At 36.2% G+C, this 22,595-nt stretch overlaps 1 protein-coding gene across 2 annotated transcripts in view; it reads right to left on the bottom strand.

The window, feature by feature from the left end:
- Positions 1-17,735, bottom strand: part of LOC134790946 (uncharacterized) — a 211,998-nt gene extending 194,263 nt beyond the window's left edge. Inside the window, exon 1 of one of the 2 annotated variants that reach the window (XM_063761968.1) lies at positions 17,323-17,735. In XM_063761968.1, coding sequence (XP_063618038.1) covers positions 17,323-17,386 — 64 coding nt within the window. In that variant the 5' untranslated portion in view covers positions 17,387-17,735. The remainder of the gene's footprint in view (positions 1-17,322) is intronic. The other variant, XM_063761967.1, reaches the window with a different exon arrangement.
- Between the last annotated feature and the right edge of the window lie 4,860 nt (positions 17,736-22,595).

Below are 22,595 nucleotides of genomic sequence, written 5' to 3'. Positions count from 1 at the left end.
TCTCGAGAGAAGTACTTAAAGAGAAAAATTTAGGATTGTACAAATATTGAACTGTCTTCAAACAAATTATTCTTATTAGGAATAAAAATATAGAGTCAAGTGTGGCGTTCTGTTAACTAGAAATTATCAGTATTAATAATCACAGTAACTCAAAACTATCAAGTAACCAGTATGCAGGCAATGCTGCAATAGGGAATTAAATTGTCATTCATCGTAAAAGCACCCAGCTCATGCATATTAATGTTGTATCAGTAACGGTTTGCGGTGCATCGACATATGGGTGCCCAGGCCGCGTAGCCAAAATGCCAATCGCTTACGCTCCGTAGCGATCGAAACGCAACTGTCTCTGTCGCACTAATATGGAAGAGTGATAGAGAGACACAAAGCGTTTCGTTGTCGAAACGATAGCGATTGTAACCTTGGCTAGGCCGGCTGTTGTGTAAACATGTCAGGTGATGTATTAACTTGTCAAATGCATTAATATTCAGTATATCTACTAAACTAGAAGCACTTTCTACTGTAGCAAACAAGATGTCTTGGTAAGCGTTGCAATAATTTGACTGTATTTAAAATAAATTATTTTACACCATGCATGAAATAAAGCAACCAGAAGATTAATAGAGAAACGTAAACAACAGTTATTTTTAGACACATCTATTTTACAACCCGTATAAAACTATAAAAAGTAGGTAAGTTGATTGTGACGTCATCACATTCTAGTGTTTCATATAAATTCCATAGTAGCAAAATCGTTTGACAGTTCGAAAAAAGTAACTGATTTGACTACATAGTAGTCAAATATCCTATAGCGTAGTGTAATTGATGCTAAAGTTTAAAGTGCAGAGGCATAAGGTACTGGGTAAGTAGAAGATTTTATAGATATTTGCCATTTTCAAAACTAAATACCACGCTTTCGAATCTGGAATAAAAGTAGGTTTCCTTCGACTCCCTAAGGAAAAAGGACAACAACTTCTGCAATTCCTCGTACCAATCTTGCAGCGAACGCCATACAAACATACTCATTTAACTTTTAATTGTCATACATCAACTACGTTACCTCATAAAAATTATGGTTAAAAAAGTAAATCCTACCCGTTGCATAATTCAGGCGGCCAGCATTCTTGCACGGCCCTTTTTGTTAATTCAAACCACAGACCATCACCCATAGACTCCGCTTTATACGAAAGCCGCGACGTCGTCACACTTAGGTGCTCTTTTTATCCTGCTGGATCATATGACGTTTTATACTACAACAATCTACGTTTAGCCTTAGTTATGTTTCTTTTTTTTTTGAGTGATAACATGCGGTATCCTTCGTGCGATTTTCATCAAAACGATTATAAATAAAACTGGGTATATATGCAACATAACACAAACATATAAAAAAAATCCCTGAGATGGCTGAAAAAAGTAAAGAGGCGTGGGCGAATTTTATCGATATTTTACGAATCCTAAAAAGAACGAGACAATAATGAACTTATTTGTAATATGCATGAGTCCGACGCCCTTCCGGCCTAGTTGGTAGTGACCCTGCCTATGAAGCAGATGGTCCAGGGTTCAAATCCCGTAAAGGCCTTTAATTGAGGTATGAACATGGATATTTGTTCCTGGGTCATGGGTGTTTTTATGTATTTAGGTATATAGGTATGTATAATTCTTTAGGTATATATGTATGTATGTCACTTTATTGCACATAAACAGGTTTACATAAAACGGACAAAAGCAAAACAAAAATAAAAATGTTAATGTTAGTGTGTTGTTGTGTTATATTGTTATGTTGTATATTATTGTACATATAGGTATATCGTTAATTCACAAGCCTTATTGAGCTTACTGTGGGGCTGTGAAACTTAGTCAATTTGTGTAATAATCTCCTATAATATTTATTTATTTTTTATTATGAGTAGGTAGTACAGGTCGCGCTCTCACACTTAATTACATAGTTTGGGAGCGGCAAGGATTGACGCTGATTAATCGGATACATACATGTCATGCTCCAGTGCTCCAGCTAGTAGGTAAGTGATCTGTGATTCAAACACTGCCGGCCTAATAAATTCATGACGTGTTTAAGTTATATATTTATGGAAAATTCTTTGTAGGATTACGGTATAAAGGATTCCTTTATAACCGAGTTGGCGGACTCATTGTTTAGAGTTAGAGGAAAGCTTGGTTTAAGCTTTGATCGGCCTATAAAGGACCTTTTGAAATTGCCAGAATATAAATTTAGGCAAATTTAAAGGCCTCAAAAAAGGCAGATATAAATAAAAGGTTGAATATGGCCAGTCGTGTGTCTTTCTGATAATGAGGAAGAAATTTCAAAGACGACCGGTCTGGCCTAGTGGGTAGTGGTTGTCTATTGTTTGTCCGAAAATTATATAAAATAATACTCATATGCCCGAATTTTATTTGCCCGAATTTCATTTGCCCGAATTGTTTGTTTACCATAAAAATGATGTGACATACTCTTTGTTTACCCGATTATTAGATTCCAGAACGTACGAGTGCCATACGTGTTGTTGTCCATATTATTAATTGTAATAATATTATTTAATAGAATATTTAACCTCACCTAACCCACTTTTCCAGTAGTATTTCTTTTCTGTAAGGGTCGCAGTTCAAACCTAACCTAACCCATTTTTCTAGTAGCATTTGGTTTCTGTAAGGGTCGCAATTCAAACCTAACCTAACCCACTTTTCTGATAGCATTTCTTTTCTATACGGGTCGCAGTTCAAACCTAACCTAATCTACTTTTCTAGTAGCGTTTATTTTCTGTATGGGTCGCAGTTCAAACCTAACCTAACCCACTTTTCCAGTAGCATTTCTTTTCTGTAAGGGTCGCAGTTCAAACCTAACCTAACCCACTTTTCCAGCAGCATAACTTTTCTGTAAGGGTCGCAGTTCAAACCTAACCTAACCCATTTTTCTAGTAGCATTTGGTTTCTGTAAAAAAAATATATTATGGTTAGTGATAATTATGGCTTACAATGATGATGACAAATGATATTATTGAAATTGATTTTATGGGAAACAAAGTTTCTGGCACGTGACTAATAATATAGTAAACAATAAGTATTGCATATGTAATTATGGGAAACAATATAATGGCTGTTGACTATTATGGCAAATGAAATTCTGGCAAGTGGGTGTATACCGTGGGTAGTGACTCTTGCCTGTGAAGCCGATTGTCCTGGGTTCGATCGAATCCCGGTAAGGGCATTTATTTGTGAGATGAAAACAAATATTTGTTCCTGAGTCATGGGTGTTTTCTATGTATATTATAAGTATGTATTATCTTCATAAGTATATATCGTCGCCTAACAGCCATAGTAGAGTTACACGCAGTGCAAGTGTTATTTTAAACGTCAAACTTCTATAAAACTATGGCGTATAAATAACACTTGCACTGTGTGGGCTATCAAAATCGCTGCAGTCTTTTCTCGGTCTAACTCTACAACCTATGCTTAGTTAGGGGCTATGTTGATCTGTGTTAGATGTCCTCTGATATTTATTTATTTATTTTTAAAATGATTCTTGTCTATAATTCTCCGACCATCAAATAGAAATGCCTGCACTTTTGCGTAAGCTTCAAAACACATACCAACTTCGTGGTTGTCCATTTGGCGGCATATGCGCCCACTTCTTTGACAATAATAACATTAGTCTTAGCCGTCAGACTTGAAAAAGGTTGCCTAGCCTAGCCTAGGGCGAGGCCTGAAAATGTCATTCAGTAGCACGAGCGCTTCTATCAAACCCTCACACTTATGACTGGAAGGATGACTGGGAGGTTTTGCGATAAGTAGTACATTTTCAGAAAATATACCTACTCACAGAAACTACCTTTATAAAAAAACACCAACTTTCCAAAACTGTATGGCTTCATTTTTTGATATTCATCAGCAATTGTACGAATTAAGAAGATCCTCCGTTTTGAAATCGGTTTAAAATCATAGGTAGTTAGAGTTAGACCAAGTTTCGCAACTTGGTTAATCGCCAAGAAAACGCTATCTAAGATAACAAATTTATTTAATTTACAAAAGACGTGCAAATATTAATTTCATTCACGGGTTCATCATTGACGGCACAAAAGAAAGAAAATTCTATAGGTACATAGAGGTAGACCAAGAAAAACCTGCAACGATTTTGATAGCACACGCAGTGCAAGTGTTACACGTCATAATTTCATAGAAGTTTGACGTTTAAAATAACACATGCACTGCGTTTGCTATCAACATCGTTGCAGAGTTAACTTGGTCTAACTAGAGTTATCCCCGGTCTTAGGTTATATTCGCTTACAAACGCTTACGATCGTCTACCACGCGATTTTGTGTTTCATCGACTTTAGACGATGCGAGAACTCGCATGCGAGTTTCATTACATTGCGGGTTTTAATCGATCGGTTGAAATGGACGTAACCAACAGTCCGCAATGAAACTAAAATCGCATGCAAGTTCGCGCGCCGTCTAAATCAGCCCTAAAATCTCTAGTTTAATGCAGGCCCCGTATTATCTCGCCTAAAATTTTAATACGAAACTGAAATAACGTCATATTTTAGCAGTAATGTTTCAGACATCGAGATAACAAACTAACCTTTTAATTTACTTTGCCACCTGAACATTCAGTTGGGTCCACGTTGGGTCAAACATATTTCATGAAAGGGTCCCTTGTATGGGCAATACCTACAAGAAAAGTTAACGATCCAGGCGGCCTAGCCATGGTGACAATCGCTTGCGCTTCGCCATCGAATCGCTTTGTGTCTCTCTATCGCTCTTCCATATTAGTGTGACAGTGACAGTTGCGATTCGTTCGCGGAAGCGATAGCGATTGGCATGTTGTCTATGACTGTCAGCTACATATGTATCTATACAAAGTTTTTCTTATTTGGGTCTAAAGTGCTGAAAAGTGTAGCGTAAACATTTGGTATTGATTTTCTTTGCTTTACGATGTCTACAGGAAAGACGCAAACGAGTTTTTTAAGCATAAATACTGTAAAATGTGTATAACCCAGTTGCATACGATACCTAGCAAAGGGTACAGTCAGTAAAATTCGCAAATCCAGCAGATTGCGTCGCAAAAGGCAGCCTAATGCAATTTAACCGGTATCCCATTGCATTCACCCTATCCTGCATCCCCTACTTGCACACACAAATCTGTATTTTCCTCTCACCTGTACAGCACCCTTGCGCTCCCAAATTGTAGCGTTACCATGACGACCGTCCAAAACAAGCATTTTGACCAATTTACATTGATCCCTGATATGTACTCATTAACTTGAAATTACTGTAAAACAGAATGGCAATCGAAGTTCAGGCTATATTGGTTCTGTATGGGATTAACAAGGCATCTCTATTAAGGGAAAGTAAACGTTAATTGGTGGAATTAAAGTGCAATTCGGATTAATTAACGATGAGTTCGTAGGGTAGGTATGTATTGATGTTGGGGCGACAATCGGACCGCTTGACAAAGGTTGTGGGGCAGGATTGGTATATTTGTAATGTCGTTTTGCACACTGGAGATAACTACTGTAATTGCTGAATAGACTTCCTGAGGAAACTGTATTATTGGGGCCACAGTTTTCAATTTTGGTGAAATAGCAGCTTGTTATGAAAGCTTAATAATGCTAGGGTTATGATGCTGTAAAATAATCTTATTAATTTTAATGCTTGAGTTTTCATTTTCATATACAATAATGATACCGTCCCATTCGATCATGACAGATTTATATAAAAATATGAATTATCTTCCATTGGGTCTTATACTGTTTTTTGACGAGCAATTGTGCACATAAGTTAACTTGAACCTTACAAAAATTAACACTTTAAATTAACGTGTACCAATATCAAAGATACATTGATGAAGATGTGTAAAATGTATGACAATTTCGTGCTTCAAATTGGACAGGTAAACATATGGCGCAGTACAGCGCCATCTGTTTTAAATGTCAAACTAACAGGGCACGTTTTTTCTTAGACTTTACCTCTCATTGCCATATTACAATCAATTCTCTTTGCCAATATACATACATAGATTACCTAACAAGTGATGAGCATTTATCCGTTAAAAGCGTTAATTTCGCGGCAGCATTCGATTCAAAGAAGAAACAATCATGACAAAGGTAGGGTTGACATGTTTACACCTTCCCAATTTAGATCCCTAAGTATCCCTAATCTTCAAATTAAAATAGGGTTGCAACCACTGCACACCACTCGAGAAACAAAACACGTCAAACAAGACAGCATTGTCATGTCAGAAAATACTCGGAGAAGAAATCAATTCGCCTCTACGACGAGGGTGCTACCCTTGTATGTACAGGGGTGAAGATGTCTAGGCCCTGTTTCCATTTTCAAGAACAATATTTATTGACTAAATTTCCGAATAAGTGGCGCCACCCAGAGACTTTTTTTTTAATATTATAAATAAATAAATATTATAGGACATTCTTACACAGATTGACTAAGTCCCACAGTAAGCTCAAGAAGGCTTGTGTGGTGGGTGGAGACAACGATATATATAATATATAAATACGTAGAAAACAACCATGACTCAGGAACAAATATCTGTGTCATCACACAAATAAATGCCCTTACTGGGATTCGAACCCAGGACCATCGGCTTCACAGGCAGGGTCACTACCCACTAGGCCAGACCGGTCGTCATTATCATATCATTATCAATTTGTTAAGGTTTTGAACTGGTTTTGATACGAATTCGACGATATCAGAGATATATATAACTTCGTACTTATAAGATTAATAAAGTCTATGAAAAAAATCAAGTAAAAGTCATTCTCGAATAGATGGCGCCCATAGACTAGGAATCCTCTAAACCGAGTTTAGAGCAATTATTTCATGCAACCGATGATGCCAAAAATGCGGGGGTGCGCGGGACGAGGTGAGCGAAATCCCGTGCCGTGATTGGTCCGTTCAAAGACACGGACGTCACACAAAGACACTTTCGACTCGAACATGGAGTAAAATTACCATATGCGTGGCAGAGGGGGTAGCGCGACTATGCTCAGTCTGGAGGATGTTTTGTCTGTGATGGCGCCATACCTTTGGCCTCTTCTCGGCTAGATGGCGTTGACGACACCGTTTGATATTTAACAATTTTAACACATATCAGTGAAAGAATATGGGTCAGTATGTAACATTAAAAATTTAAAATCAGTTATCCATATTTTGATTAATTTATACATTTTCAATTTTATTTTAAGTTTTAATCGTGTGTCGATAGATGGCAGTAAATGTACCGTGACTACAAAATTTACTCTGGCAATAGCCCTCTATACTAAACTGGGTCAAGCAGATCTTGTCAGTAGAAAAAGGCGGCAAATTTGAAAAATGTAGGCGCGAAAGGATATCGTCTCCAGTGTTGCCAGATGGTCACAAAAGTCACATTTTTCGTGACTTTTCGCCTTCTCGTGTGACATGTGCGTGACTTACGAGCTTGAGGCAATTTTTGTGACTTTTTAAGCTGGTAGTCGAATTTTGGACAAGTTTAGTTCTGCAATTTGTATTATTTAGGAATGCGGTGAACGCACCCAAGTTGACACTTGCACTGACACCTTGACTTTACATCCACCATCATGTTTATTATAATAGTCGTGGCAAGATGAGACTTGTTACCTTGACATGACGGTGTCATTTAGTTTGATAGTAGTAGTTATTTTTTTTAGTGTATGATTCATTTCTTGTAGCCTCATATCTAGAATATCTGTACGAATAGCATTATAATGACTTCGGACAAAAGTTTTATCACAAAATTTTCTACAAATTTGGTTATGTTCATTTTTACTCTGCGATCAATACTTTATGGTGCCCACTGACTGAGACTGGTAACTACGGAACCCTACACTGAGCATGGCCCGACATGCTCTTGGCCGGTTTTTTTTTTATATTTTATCAGCAGGTCACTTAGCTTGCTTACTCCAAACTAAAATTTTTATTTATGATGAACAATTACGAGAATAACGACGTTTTCTTAAATCGTCTATTTTTTATCTCTATATATTAACTTTAACAGCCTGAAGTTCCTAAAGTATTGATCGTAGAGTAAAAATAAACATAACCAAATTTGTAGGAAATTGTATGATAAAACTTTTGTCCGAAGTAATTATAATGCTATTTGTATTAATGCTATTCGAGATATGAGCAAAAATATTAAAAAAGGTACCTTTAACCCTCCCTGCACTCTCAGCACACCCCCTACCCTTGAGGATTTTTAGTATGTTTATCTGGACACCACAAGGTATACCTGTACCAATTTTCAAAACTACACGAATGATTTCCGCAGATTTTTCAAATTTGCTTGGGTTATTGAAAATCTTAATTTTTTAACTTTCTCATTGACCCCCCAAAAGTAGCCCCCATGCTTAAAATTCATTTGTTTACGTTACATGACTTACATGTCCGTCTTTGGGTCACTAATATGTGTACCAAATTTCAACTTAATTGGTCCAGTAGTTTCCGTGAAAATAGGCTGTGACAGACGGACGGACAGACAGACAGACGCACGAGTGATCCTATAAGGGTTCCGTTTTTTCCCTTTGAGGAAAAATCATATAAGGTTAGTAGATTTTTTGTGAAATATATTATTTTCGGAATTTCTTCTAACAAAATCGATTTACCTACCCATACAATACAATAATATAAAAATGTGATTTGAGCAGCAAAAACGTGACTTTTAGGGAAACGAAACGTAACTTATGACTCCAGAGCCCTGGCAACACTGATCGTCCCATAGAAAATTTTAATTTCGCGCCTTTTTCTACTGACACGATTTGCTTGGCCATCTATATATATTCTCTTTGACGATATTAAGACAATATATATTCAAGGCCGTATCAAAATAAGAAAACCCTAACAATTTGTTAAAACGGAATCAGGTCCCGTGTCCAATTGATCGCTTTTAAATATTTTTCTTTGATCTAATTTTACTCTGATATACTTAAGTATGTACTTCAAGCAGTCTTCAATAAACTGCTTGTAAAAACGCATAATCTATCTCTGTATATTTAGGTATTAAATAGAAGTAAACAAATAATTTGTAAATTTTTTAGTTATAACATTTATTGATTAACCAACCAAAAAAACCACCTGGATCTGTCACTGAACGATCTGACTTTAACCTACATTAATGGATCATGTAATGTTTTCATCTACCCTCAACTGGCTTAATAAGCCATTTGAGGGTAGATTTTGTTTACTCTTACCTAAAGATACAAACTCTAGGGCATCGGTCGGCAACCTTTTAGCAGCCATGGGCCACGTAGTAGTTAACGAAATGGACGCGGGCCGCATTTTGTTAATATTTATGACTTTATCAGACATTGTCGTTTGTCAATATTACATACAAAATAGCCAGGCAGGCTCGCGGGCCGCCTGTTGCCGGCCGCTGCTCTAGGACAAATAAAAAAAAAAGAATATGCAACATAAGTTATATTGAATAACATTTTATGCAGTTACTTCCATTAACCATCGGCATGCGTCGTGTCGGGTGCGACAATGCGAACGTGTTAAGTTAACCTTTCTTCACGATTGCCTGATAAACATGAACCGCTGCTTTGCATAAAAATCGTGACAAGAACATTTTTATTATAAAACACTTTGTGAAGCTTTATTCATAGTATTTTAGAGGATGGTCAGGTTTCTTAATCTTAATACACACTCGTATTTTTGATTTTAAGAGAGACATAAAAATATGCTGAGACTCAAAAAGAAAGATCGATTAAAATAGGTACTTATCTATGTTAACATTTCAAGGGCTACTTGCACGCTCCAGGGTTAGCCAATTAACTCGGAGTTAACCGTTTATACAATACAGTTTAACCCAGTTTGGCTACCCCTGGAAGCTACTACTACCTACTCAAATGTCACTCAAAAGCCACCTGTTTTGTACCCTTATTTATGCTAATAAATATTTTGATTTTTTTTTTAAACGTACCTACTAATCTTTAGAGGTGTACCACTACCTACTGTACCTATTTCTTTTTACGGACCAAAGATCACTTTTTACCGAATATTCTGACCGTCCCTTTTTATCCCGTCGATAGGGCTGCCAAATGATAGTGTTTGCAGTATAACTCTACGCACTTGGCAGGATCGAGATAACGCATCCCGTGGGTCAGGTGGGACTCTTTAGTTATTAACACGCGCGGAGGGTGGCAACCCTAACATAACTGCCTTTAACATACAGCAGGGCGTAACCGACTGTGCACAATTTGTTTATACTCTATCCATTGAGAGTATATAGCTTTTATTTAACTATCCTGGTGCCAAAATTCTAATAAGTTAATTATATTCCTATAGCAGTCTAAAAAAATCGGCCAAGTGCGAATCGGACTCGCGCACGAAGGGTTCCGTAAACAAGCACGAATGGTTCCGTACCATTACGCAAAAAATGGCAAAAAAAACACGTTTAAATACTTATTTTATTTTGTATGGTGGTGGGTGGCGGGGCTAGGTTCGCCAAACTCTTAAAAAACTAATAAGTACGATTATTACTTAATAGTATTTTTAAGAGATTACGATTATTAGGACAGTTACCTAGCCTAAACGATGAAATAAATATCGTTGGTCATAAACTAGAGTCTAGTTCATACTAGACGAAGAATTGCGTAGGTTTCAACTCTCATTAAAGTCATTAATAAGAGTCAGTCGTTATCCTTAAATGGTATGTTATCCTAAGTTACTTAGACCACCTAAGGGTCCGACATTCTACAACTAATTATAAATATTTACTAAGTAGACCCGGACCAAGCTAACTCTGCATGGTATGTGCAATGACAAATAAGTGTGGTAATGTATTTTTTTCTTTAATATACGTGAGTGACCCGTTTTAGGTATTTAATATCACGGAAATTTTGCTATTCAAATGTAAAATTTATATGAAAATATTATGACCGTTTATAAGTTTTTTTTCATTTGTTAAGAAGCGAACAGTCATTCATTAACATTACATGTCGATAATGCCGCAGAAATTAATTTACATAAGTTATATATTATGTACCTACTTATAATGCCACTTCCTCATTTTGTTATGTTCAAGTCAGTGCAAGTTTTAAGATGGGCTCTAAAGCGTTTTGATACCTGCTTGATGTTTATAAGAATAAACCATAGAATAAATAAGAATAAACCATAGGTTACTTTTCTATGACATGAGAGGCGATCACGTGATGCTTTCCATAGAAAACGATGCTCCGGAAGCTCCGGACCGGACACGGCCCGGTCTAACGTGAGTCATCCTTTACTTACTATAAAAGTAGATAATTGTATCACAAATCTATAAGTAAATCTTAAAAGTGCAGATGTATAAAGTTACCAAGTCATAATTCACATCATAATTTCATAGAAATTTGACGTTTAAAATAACACTTAGGTACCTACCTACACCGCGTGTGCTATCAAAATCGTTGCAGTCTTGTCTTGGTCTGTCTCTAAAATGTAAAGTTTTCCAGACAACCATTGAATTTGGACAAATAATTTTAAAATCCTACATGCATCAAAATGGCTAATCATAATAATCGCTAGCATTATGCAGATTTGGGTTCATTTAATGATGCACACTTAATTCTCTGTTCTTCTATTTTTGTTGCCTGTATATGTTTGTGACATGTTTGTGACTATCACGAATAAATGTCTTTAAAAAATGCATTTGCACCAAATGCAGCTTTCATGTTCCATGAATAACTGATGTACGACGAAAGTGCACTCAGTGTCTTTCATTGAACAAGTGTATTCGCGTAAAATAAACTTTTGGCAAAGATTCTTGGCACAATACCTCAGGAGACTCAGGACTTTCCTCTCGAGTTTAATTTTGTGGATTTGTGCAGCCAACAATGTAGATCCAGTCAGAATCAAAGAGTTAGTGACGGCCAAATTGGCCAAATATATCATAACACACCTTTTCTATGGTAATAAAAATAAAGATGTGTACTGATACTACCAATATATCAAGACACTTGACACATTTTGTGACATTGTCACTATTGGTCACCATATCACAACTAATGGTTTAAGCATTGAAGCTCATGTCCTTAATTTTCTTTTGTAATGCTATGTTTAAAAGCAGATCTAAATATAAAATAATTAACATAAACTTAAAATTAGCCACTGACATACAACAGCATTATGCGAGCATCTAATGCGTGGCATTGCTGTTAAAACCACATAAAAACTTTACGACTCCCACCAGAAAAATTACTAACACCAGCCAACAATAAACACCATCTTAACCACTTAGAGGAAAACCACTAAAAGACGGCAAAAAATCACGCAAAAATAGTGCTTTTCTCAATGGAATAAAGTATAGAAAAAAATATCGTAGTCATGTTGTAACAAAAGTCGTAAAAAAACTGTCATATACATACGGCGATGATGTCAAACGATTACAAATCGGAAATCAATCCATCAAGAAAGCGCCCCGCTAAAGGTGTTGGGATTAGTTCCCATTCACGAACGAATGATTAATGATTGTCGTTCATTCCCTTCATTCCCATGTTTACGGGAGGTTTAACCATTTAAGTAAACTAATAGGAGTGGTAAAGTTAGCCCGGTTTGTGTAATGCGTGTTGTAAACGAAGTTGTTAGTAAAAATGAATAATAGTATAGTCTTATTAAGTACTTTACTTCTTAGCATTAGACAAAAGGTACTTAAACAAAGTTCACGTGGCTTTTTTTGGGTGAGCATCCGGCGATTATTTCTGACCTAAATCCCGAGATTTAAAACTATTTTCAGTATAATACTAATTTGGCAACGCGCTCTAAAAAAAGTCGGTATTATTTCCGCGTACGGATTGCCAAAACAACTAAATAAAAGTAATTTCAGTCTGGTGATGCAATGAATTGCCGGATTTACTTCCAGAATGTGCAACATTTATTTTGGAAGACCGCATTGGAAGGTCACTTGTGAAAAATATACATACCTACCTAAATACTAAAAACTACATATTAGGTAGTTAGTTAACTTTTAAAATGTTTATACGTTATTAAAAACTACATTAGCTAAAAATATGAAATAGGTACCATACAAAATAATACGTAAGTACCATTTATATTTTCTACAATTTAGAGAAATTTAACAACACCTCCATGTCCTTTAAAATTCGCCAAGCTATTTCTATATCAAAGTGCGCCAAATATAATAGCCAATAAATATATACGCCATTAAAACGATAAAGCGCTAGGTCTTAAATATATACCTACGCCAATTAAACGATTAAGCGCCTAAGTTGGGTACAAATGGTACAATAAATTGGCCAAAAAGCGATACTCGTCGTTGACACTTATAGATCGTCAGTTCGAGTTACACAATAGAATCGCTACGTGAGTATTGGTTCGAGCTTCGAGCAGTCCTTTTGTAAACTGAGACACAACATTTTAAGAGACGCGAGACGCGAGTATTTCTGTATTACGCTGGTCCTATAATATCTAGCATAAGAGTATAATAAATTGCCCAAAAATTGTCTATTGATATTGTACTATCTTTTGACAACCCCCTGGGAATCAAGGTGTGAAATTATGCGCCTTATTTTTAACCCCTTACCCTGCCCTTACCTAATTCCGTGCCACAAAAGTTAGCAGACAAAAACACAGATATTAACAAAAGAAAAGGGAGGAAAATATTTGCCACCTAGTTTCGAATAATCCCATTCGTTTCATATTTATTTTTAATTAATTCCGCAATCACACAATGCAAAAATAGTATTTTCTAATGTATTCTAACCTACCATTCATGTGCCGTATGAACGCAACCATTAAAAAAACTATTCACAATAGCACCCCTCGATTCTACTAATATCAAATCACCGTGATTAAGAAGCATGAAAAAATCAGTCAAGTGCGAGTTGATACAAGTTAAGCGGGGTTCTAAGAAAATAACTATTATAGTAAAGGCTGTTTTAAAATATCATCTAGCCTCCATCTTAGGCAAGTAGCTAGGGTATATTAGAACTACATATATTTTATTCACATAGTTTTTACTTAAGAGTCCCGACTTCGTCGTGAGTCGGGTACCAAACAATTTCGGGTACAATACTACACTTTATAAATACAATACACTTTGGCGAGCACGGATACGTATAAATTACATTACTTAATTGATACAAAGGCAAAGGCTAACTATTTACTGAGTTATTCGTACGAATTGTAAGTCCCAGCTCCCTGAACCCTCAATTATACAGTCCTTTGTACAAACCGCTTACAATAATTGTCCAACATAACTACTTAATTTGGTTTATACATATTATGTACTCGTAAAGACAGGATTGTACATTTTAGTTAAGTAGGTATACCTGTTCTCCTGAATCCCAGGAACCCGTATAAATTTCAAATTAAAGTTCCAAATTTTGGTAGATATTAAAAAACTTAGGACGCTAGTTACTAACTAATAACTAATAGTTACGCGTCTAAATCCCTTCGAAAATACGAATGTTGTAAGTTACCACACGGATCCCTAAACCTTGCCCCAGTAGCTTAATGGCCGCCTGTCAGTCCGTATGAAATTATCATCTGTGCCATATTCCTAGGGATTGAGAAGGGGATAGTGATGAAGCCATTTGTCAAATACGCTCGCGGATTTATTTTCTATGAAATTAATTTAATTTTCTAATTTTATCTATGAAAGAGAAAGACCGAAGAATCTTTCGCTTTTCGAATATTACCCGCTAACATTCGCGCAAAAGATTTACTCAAAAAAGCGACTTTCTGACATGGAGAAGTTGCTCAATTTGGTTTTTTATCTATAAACATAAACCGATTTTTAACCCTCTCAATAACCCTGTTTTTGGTTAAAGGTACCTACTCTCATAGCGATTTGGGATTTTCCTAGTCTATTTTCTTTAGCATAGCAAACTGATAAATATTGGGTTCAAATGGCAACTATTCTATTACCAATTAGCATGATACCTACTCCTCTTCACTTCGCCTGTTTAAAATTCCAGCTTACCCAACATATGTGAAATGCACATTGCACATGCACAACCCAAAGTTTACCGTAGGTTCAACGTTCGTTTGGATACCATGTCAAAAAGCCGTTTGTTTCCCTAGATATCATCATATCCAACGCCAAGTTATGCAAATTATGTATTATACCGCTACTTTGTACCTACCATACGTACAAACTCCCTTCAACGATTATTAGCAATCTTAACTAGTCACCTACTTGCTAAAATTTCTAAGAGGTAAGCATTGTAAGCAATAATCGCCCTTTACTAATTGAGAAATCATACTCCTATTTTATGCAACGGCATTAGTTTCTAACAAAATAAATCAATAGGGTAGGTATCTGACAGTTGCCCAAATGTCCAATTATTCGCGATTTCAGACGAAGGCATCGTGATACCTATATCTATTACTTATTTGACGACGCCTTACATTTGTACCTAACAATAGGCTATTATACTGTATTTTAAATAAATTATTTGACACCATGCATGAAATAAAGCACCAGATAATTATTAGAAAAACACTGATAGGAGTTATTTTTAAACACAAGTTCTATTTAATAAATCGGATAGAAATATAAAAAGTAGGTGAGTTATCCGTGACGTCACGATGTAATGTTTCATATAAAAATCAAAAAAAATCAAAATCAAAAATATACTTTATTCATGTAGGCCTAGCAACAAGCTCTTATGAATCGTAATTAATCTTAATCTAATTATCAGAGCAATTTATTGATGTTAATATTATTCCATAATAAAATTGGATTATTATACATATCAAATTTAACACTAAGAATTTCACAAAAGGATCGTCAAACATTAAAAAGATTGTATAAAAAATACTAGTCTAGAATTTCTAGAATAAAATCTAAATGTCAAAAAAAAAGCATAAGTAACAAAAGAAGTAGATAGTATTACATCGGAATATCCATTTCCTCATCAATAATGAAATATACCTAATAAATAAATAATCATTTCGAATAACAATTAATCCCACGTTGTAATATCATTCATGTAGTCTTCATAGCTATCATTCATCAGTATAAATTCGATATTAGCAAATCGTTTTGACAGATCTAAAAAAGTAACTGATATGACTAACAGGAAAATACCCTATTGTCACCCACCGAATTGCTTATAACACACTTTTCGCGCCTTCACCCTCGCACGTTCCACCAAAGTCAAAGTCAAAGACCAAAGTCAAAGTCGCACAACGAAAAATACCCTCCATCATGCGGTAACTATTGTAACTACTCGTAGACATAAATAATCAGCCAAGCTCAATAGTTTATACAAACGCAGCTTCGCACAAAAGCCCGATTATTTTCTTTCAAAGCTTTCGCAAACAAACTGCCACGCTACGGTGGAGTTCTATCGTCATGTCCAGCGCTGTTCGGAACATTTGTTTGCGGTGTTTCGCAAAAAAACAGTCTGGAGCAATACCAGACTATTGCGAATCGGTACCTGTTGTTATCGAAATGGGGAAATACAGGATGTGTAAGTTTAACCGTACAGTCACCTGCAATAGTATGTTACTCTTCGGGGGTCGCAAAAATATGTAACACGCTCTTATAATGACTCTACAAATAAAATCGTGTCAGATATTTTTGCAACCTTCGTTGGGTAACATATTATTGCAGGTGACTGTACCTGGTTATTAAATACTGAACAACTATTAAGTAACTGAGAGTTTCTTTTATTTTCTGCCATTTCTATATATTGTGACCTTTTTTGCCACTTGTGTATTATTTCTACTCAGAATCACGAGCTCTTTCGATCCTAATGGGATAAAAAAGTCCCAGAGTTGTTTCCTATTGTGTTACCATTTCCCCATATATGTACTTTGTATGGCGGTGACAAAAAGGAAACTTTGAAAAATATATGGAAATTTTAGAACACTTTTTTTCTCCTATAAGGATGAAAAGGGCTCGCGATCCTTACTAGATATAACACAAAAGTGGCAAAAAAGGTCACAATATATATAAAAATGGCAAAAATTAAATGAAAAGCTCCACTATAGGACCAACCCCCGTGGCCCCAATAGCTCATCACTTTATGAAGTCTCTTTTGTTTTCGTTGTTTTGTTTTTTATCTCTTTGTAGATGAAGGTCAAAAAAGCTTTATGTAGTGTTCTACTTAAAGCTATAACATAACACATACATTACACTACATATTGTACTCACTCTTAATTACATTAATAATATGGATAGCTAATCTACTTATTTTCGTGATTATATTTAATACTAGATGGGGTAAGAGAAACATTGGGGCAAAGGAACACTTGAAGTAAGGGGGAATACTCATACTGTTTCTCTTGTCCCGAACAAAATACACCCCACATGTCATTAATAAAATAGTTTTCATTTAAAGCATCTTATCTTACCTATAAGCCCATCCACTCCCAATACCAACAATCCCACGTGCCATAGCGCGAACGCGCTCAACATTTTCCCAAACTCACATCCTTCACCATTTTCCGACACCAAACACTATCAGATAACATTTAAAACGCACTAATCACACAATCTCATTAACTCACACACGCCATTGTATTAATAATTGGATTTAAAGTTGAATGACAGCGTACGTAAATACGAGAGACGTGAATTTGAACGCGCGCGACGCGTACTCTCCCCGTGAAAGCTGGCGCGGTACTGAATTTTCTTCGTAGCCGTAGCGGAGCGTAGCGTCAAGCGTTTTGGGAAAGCCCTCAAAGATTGATCGAATTTTCATTGCCGTGCACATGTGGGTGACGACGATGACGTTCTGTAGTTTAGTTTGACTATGACGTGTGCAGTGGAGAGAATGGGGTAATAAATCTGCCGTCGAAAAGAGAAAATTGGCAATGAATTAATTTCGCAGTGAAGACCTTATAAAGCGTTAAATCGTTTCTTTTTTTATGTGTTAGTCCAACTAACGAGCAGACGACCCGCCGGATGGGAAGATGTGATATCTTCTTTTTAAGTTGATAAAACGCCAAATTCGGGAAAATATGCAAACAGAATATATTTACAACTTGAGTAATTTTATTCAACTTTTTTAGGTAGATATATAATTTGTTGTAGTAGTAAATCCAGTATTTATCTTTAAAATTACAGGATACAATTTGTAGTTTAATTTTATTCCTGGTCCTTTAGGCCTGTTAAGTTGCTGGATTCCGTGAGTCCATTTAAAACGGACCGTAAAGACGTGACTTCCATTCTACTATAGAGTTTAACAACATTAAAACGTAAAAGCTTAAAACACTACTTGCACAGAATCGGAAAAGTTTCACGAAATAAATTAATAAATAAATGTTAAACCACTTTCCTATATTTAGTGGTACTCATTATTAGGGAAACGTCAGAGCAGTATAACCAATTTAAAATGCACCTAGAGCGACAAATAGTTTTAAATCCATACTTATATCAAAGTCTCTTAGGAGGGAAGTATAGCACGTGATCGTCCATACAAAAAGAGAATAAACGTTTTTCCACTTCTAAATATTTTCCATTCTCCATGATTTTCAGTGGGTCAAACACAAAATGCCCCCAAAAAATTTCCCCCTTTTTAAATTTACTTATTACAAAATGCCCCATTTCCTACCAGAGACGCTACGCATGTAGTCGATAGTGTTATTTTTCCGCTTTGTAGCGAAAAGCGCCTATGAACAGAGAACCTGCCTATAGGTTTCTGGCAGTGAATATGATCTATCTGATCTATCATCTCACGATGATAAGTCAAAACGCCAAATAGCCAGAATCACCGCCTGGAACCAGTGGCACGGTTGCTCGCCAGCTTTTATCACTCCAAATGAACGCTTAATACCCCCCCTGGAGGAACAGAAATGTGGAAAACTTGGCGGGCTTTGAACCGTTTACGGGTGGGAGTCGGTCGATCAAAGCAAAATCTCATAAAATGGGAAACTTACCTGAGAATTCAAGCGCCGAATGTTTTTTGCGGATCATATCAGACGACGCAGCACATGACAATGTGCCCCCTATGCCTTGTCACCTGCACTACCGATGATCTCCTTAAAGCAACTCTTCGAGGAATACAAGTGGCAAAACGTTGGACGAACATAATTTAGGAAATTGGATCACCTTTACACCATAAGAAGAAGATGATGATAAGTCCAGGGGGCCGATACTACTTTAACAATTTGTAATGGTTTTGAACTGGTTTGATACGACCTTAACAGTCGTCTTGATTATTGGCGCGCATCTCACGCACGAGTAACTCCTTTTCGCATGCACCAATCAGCATGAGCGGTCATCATGGTCATAATAAAATAACATCAAAACCGTAACAAGATGTTATATCTAAATCGGGCTTCAGCCTTCCTATAGTATGAATTATCTCAAATGATTTTTTCGGGCTCGGGTGCTAATCCGTTAAACAAAAGCCTTTGTTTCTTTTAATAGCGGTCTACGGCACGTGCCAATGCAACCATGTCGTTTAAAAAGCAACTACCGTGATAGTATTAAGGTTCAAATTCATATGACAGCTCGTTCAGAGAACAATCTTCAGAGAGCCCATATAACCATTCCAGTCGCAGAATCACAAAGTGGTAACTAAATGTCAGATGTGTCGTAACAGAGTCCACACAATGTGTCTAGAATTGTTTCGAAACAAAGTGTCGTCGCCGTGTCTACACTTTTCCGTAACAAGGTGTCGACACATTTGTGTGCACTTTGCGTGCGGTTTGCGACTAAATCTGACAGCAAATTTGTGACAGCAAATGTCAATATAAAATACCTCTTGAAAACCAAGGTTTGTCAAAGTACTATTAGTGTCTCGTGTGCTCGTAATTCTAGTAAGTCATCATGGGCAATGCAAATGATAATAATCGACCGAAACCATATAAACACCCAACACCCGTCAACCTTTTACAGAAAAGTTTTTAAAGAAATTCAATAAGCTACTTAGGTCAGGCAACGAATGCTCCAAAAGTTGTAGAGGGAAATGCTCGGAACACAATTTTTGACTCCGTAACTCGGTTTGACAAGTTAGGAGGTGAACATATCAAAAGTCCCCGGCCGTAGCCCTTGAGCGGGGGGGAGAGAGGGGGCTTTGAAGGTCCCATTTTCCCGTTTTTCGATTATATCTCGGAAACTATGCATCTCAGCGACATGGCCACTTATACAAAATGAAAGTTAATTTAATTTGTTACAAGTTTATTCAGTCAATTTTTTCGATATGTTGAATAGTTTTTGAGATATCCGCTCTTGAAAGTTTATTTAGGGCTCTCAATTTTATCTTGATATATCTATATCAGTGAAGGTGCTAGGCCGTGTTTGGTATCGTTTTCGTATAAATCTGGGGTGCTGAATCCATTTAAGATATCACATTGACATCATTCCACAATATAAAAATAAATCTTTTTAGGGTTCCGTACCTCAAAAGGAAAAAACGGAACCCTTATAGGATCACTCGTGCGTCTGTATGTATGTCCGTCTGAATACACAAAATAGTTCTTTACCTATAGATGACAGGAAAACCTATTAGAAATGTGCAGTCAAGCGCGAGTCGGACTCGCACTTGGCCGGTTTTTTTGAAACTCTTCTTGACGCTTAACCGCTGAACCGATTTCGTTGAAATTTGGTATAGAAATAGTTTGCGTCCCGGAACAGGACATAGGATAGATCTTATAACCAAAATCATCTTTTGAAGGTGTGAAAAGTGGCGTGGAAATTTGTATGGGAAATCAATAACCGCTGAACCGATTTATATGAAATTTAGGATGGTCTACATCTTTGATTTAGTTAAAAATGATGAAAAAACATGACTTCAAACCTAAACTTAAACAGTATTAACTTCAAGAAGTCAATTCTGAATTCCCCCCTACACCTCATTTCACACCTTTAAAGGATGATTTTTGAGATAACTTATTATATCCTGTCTCGGGACTAAAAATATATGTGTACTAAATTTAAATTAAAACTGTTCAGCAGTTTAAGCGTGAAGAGGAGTTTAAAAGAAAGTATTTTAATAAGTTTATATGTTTTTACTTCGGAATGGTGTCAATGTGATACCTTAACTAAATTTGGTACTGCGAATTTATACGAAAACGATACCAAACATGGCCTCGTAGCTTTACTGTTGTAGAAGTCAAAATAAAATTGAGAGCCCTAAATTCTTATTACTTGGCCAAACTTGTGTAGAAGGAAAAGGTAAAATAAAAGTCTTCGGCAGGAAAATAAGACACAAATATTTTTTTTTTTGCGTTACTATTTCATTCATCAAATATAAACATACCTTGATTATACTATTCTAGTGAGATCCTCATAGATAAACAAAAACATTTACTTAACAAATTACAAGGTCGAAATGTCACGGAACTTGTGAGAGTAATATGTGAAAAATATAAACTTTTATGACAAAAAAAATCTGGACACAATTTAAGAATCACCCAATTGCGTCGAGGAATCATCTGTATTTTTGCTTGTTTCATTACCTCCTCGCTTCTTTTTTGTCCTTTGTATTCTGTAGCAATTTGTTAGATCTGAAAATAAAGATAACTTGCGTCGTCACGGATGTCGATTTATAGGTTTTAGGGAGTGCAGAATTCGAAAACGATGATCATTTTATAATCCAAGATGGCGACTACGTATTTTGTCATAAAAGTGGAATCCAAAATAGTCATCATTTTCGAAATCTGCGCCCCCTAAAACCTATAAAACGACATCCATGACGACTTTTATGACATAATGCATGGCCGCCATTTTGGAATCCAAAATGGTCATCATTTTCTAAATCTGCGCCCCCCAAAACCTATAAAACGACACCCATGACGACTTTTATGACTTAGTGCATGGCCGCCATTTTGGATTACAAAATGGTCATCATTTTCTAAATCGGGGCCCCCTAAAACGTATAAAACGACATCCATGACGACTTTTATGACACAGTGCATGGCCGCCATTTCGGATTTCAAAATGGTCATTATTTTCGAAATCGGCGCTCCCTAAAACCTATAAATCGACACCCATCTCGACTTTTATGACAAAGTGTTTTGCTACCATCTGCATGCAAGACATTTCTATTATTTTTACGTACAAAAATGGCCCCCTGTCAACTTTCAATCGAGATTTAATCGATAATTTATTCGATTAATATTCAGATTAATTCAATTTCAATCTATGTCAGGTCGACTAAGCTAATCGCGATTAAAATTTGAGAATTAACTTTTTTTATTCCATTAATTAGTCGAATAAACAGTTAATCGATTAATGCCCATCTCTGACCACGGCATTTTTACACTTTGAGAATATCTGAAAACAAATCAACACAAGGAGCCATTTTGCAAATCCAGTAACATACCAGTAACTTTGTTATTACTTTTGACAGCGCGTGTCATGTGTCAACACAGAGTCGACACAAAGTCGAAACATTGCAACTACTTTGTGACTGCAATATTTCTCAGCCTTAAACCATATTTATACATCATAATTAACAAGTTTCGTAGTATGTAAAGCGTTATTTCTGTTATTTAAGTATAGTATACGCATCGAAGTACTAAAAATGCTTCAAATAATATAGTTATGAACACAGGCACTGAGAAGTAAACAATTTCATTTCCGGCTAAACTAAAACAATGTGGTGGCGCGTTGATTATATTACACTTAGTTTATCAAATCACTCGAGCAGTTTAATTCCCCATAATAATTTAAGTCA

This window comes from Cydia splendana, chromosome 5 (genome assembly GCF_910591565.1).
Source record: "Cydia splendana chromosome 5, ilCydSple1.2, whole genome shotgun sequence".
NCBI lineage: Eukaryota > Metazoa > Arthropoda > Insecta > Lepidoptera > Tortricidae > Cydia > Cydia splendana.
This window is presented reverse-complemented; position numbering and strand designations above follow the sequence as displayed.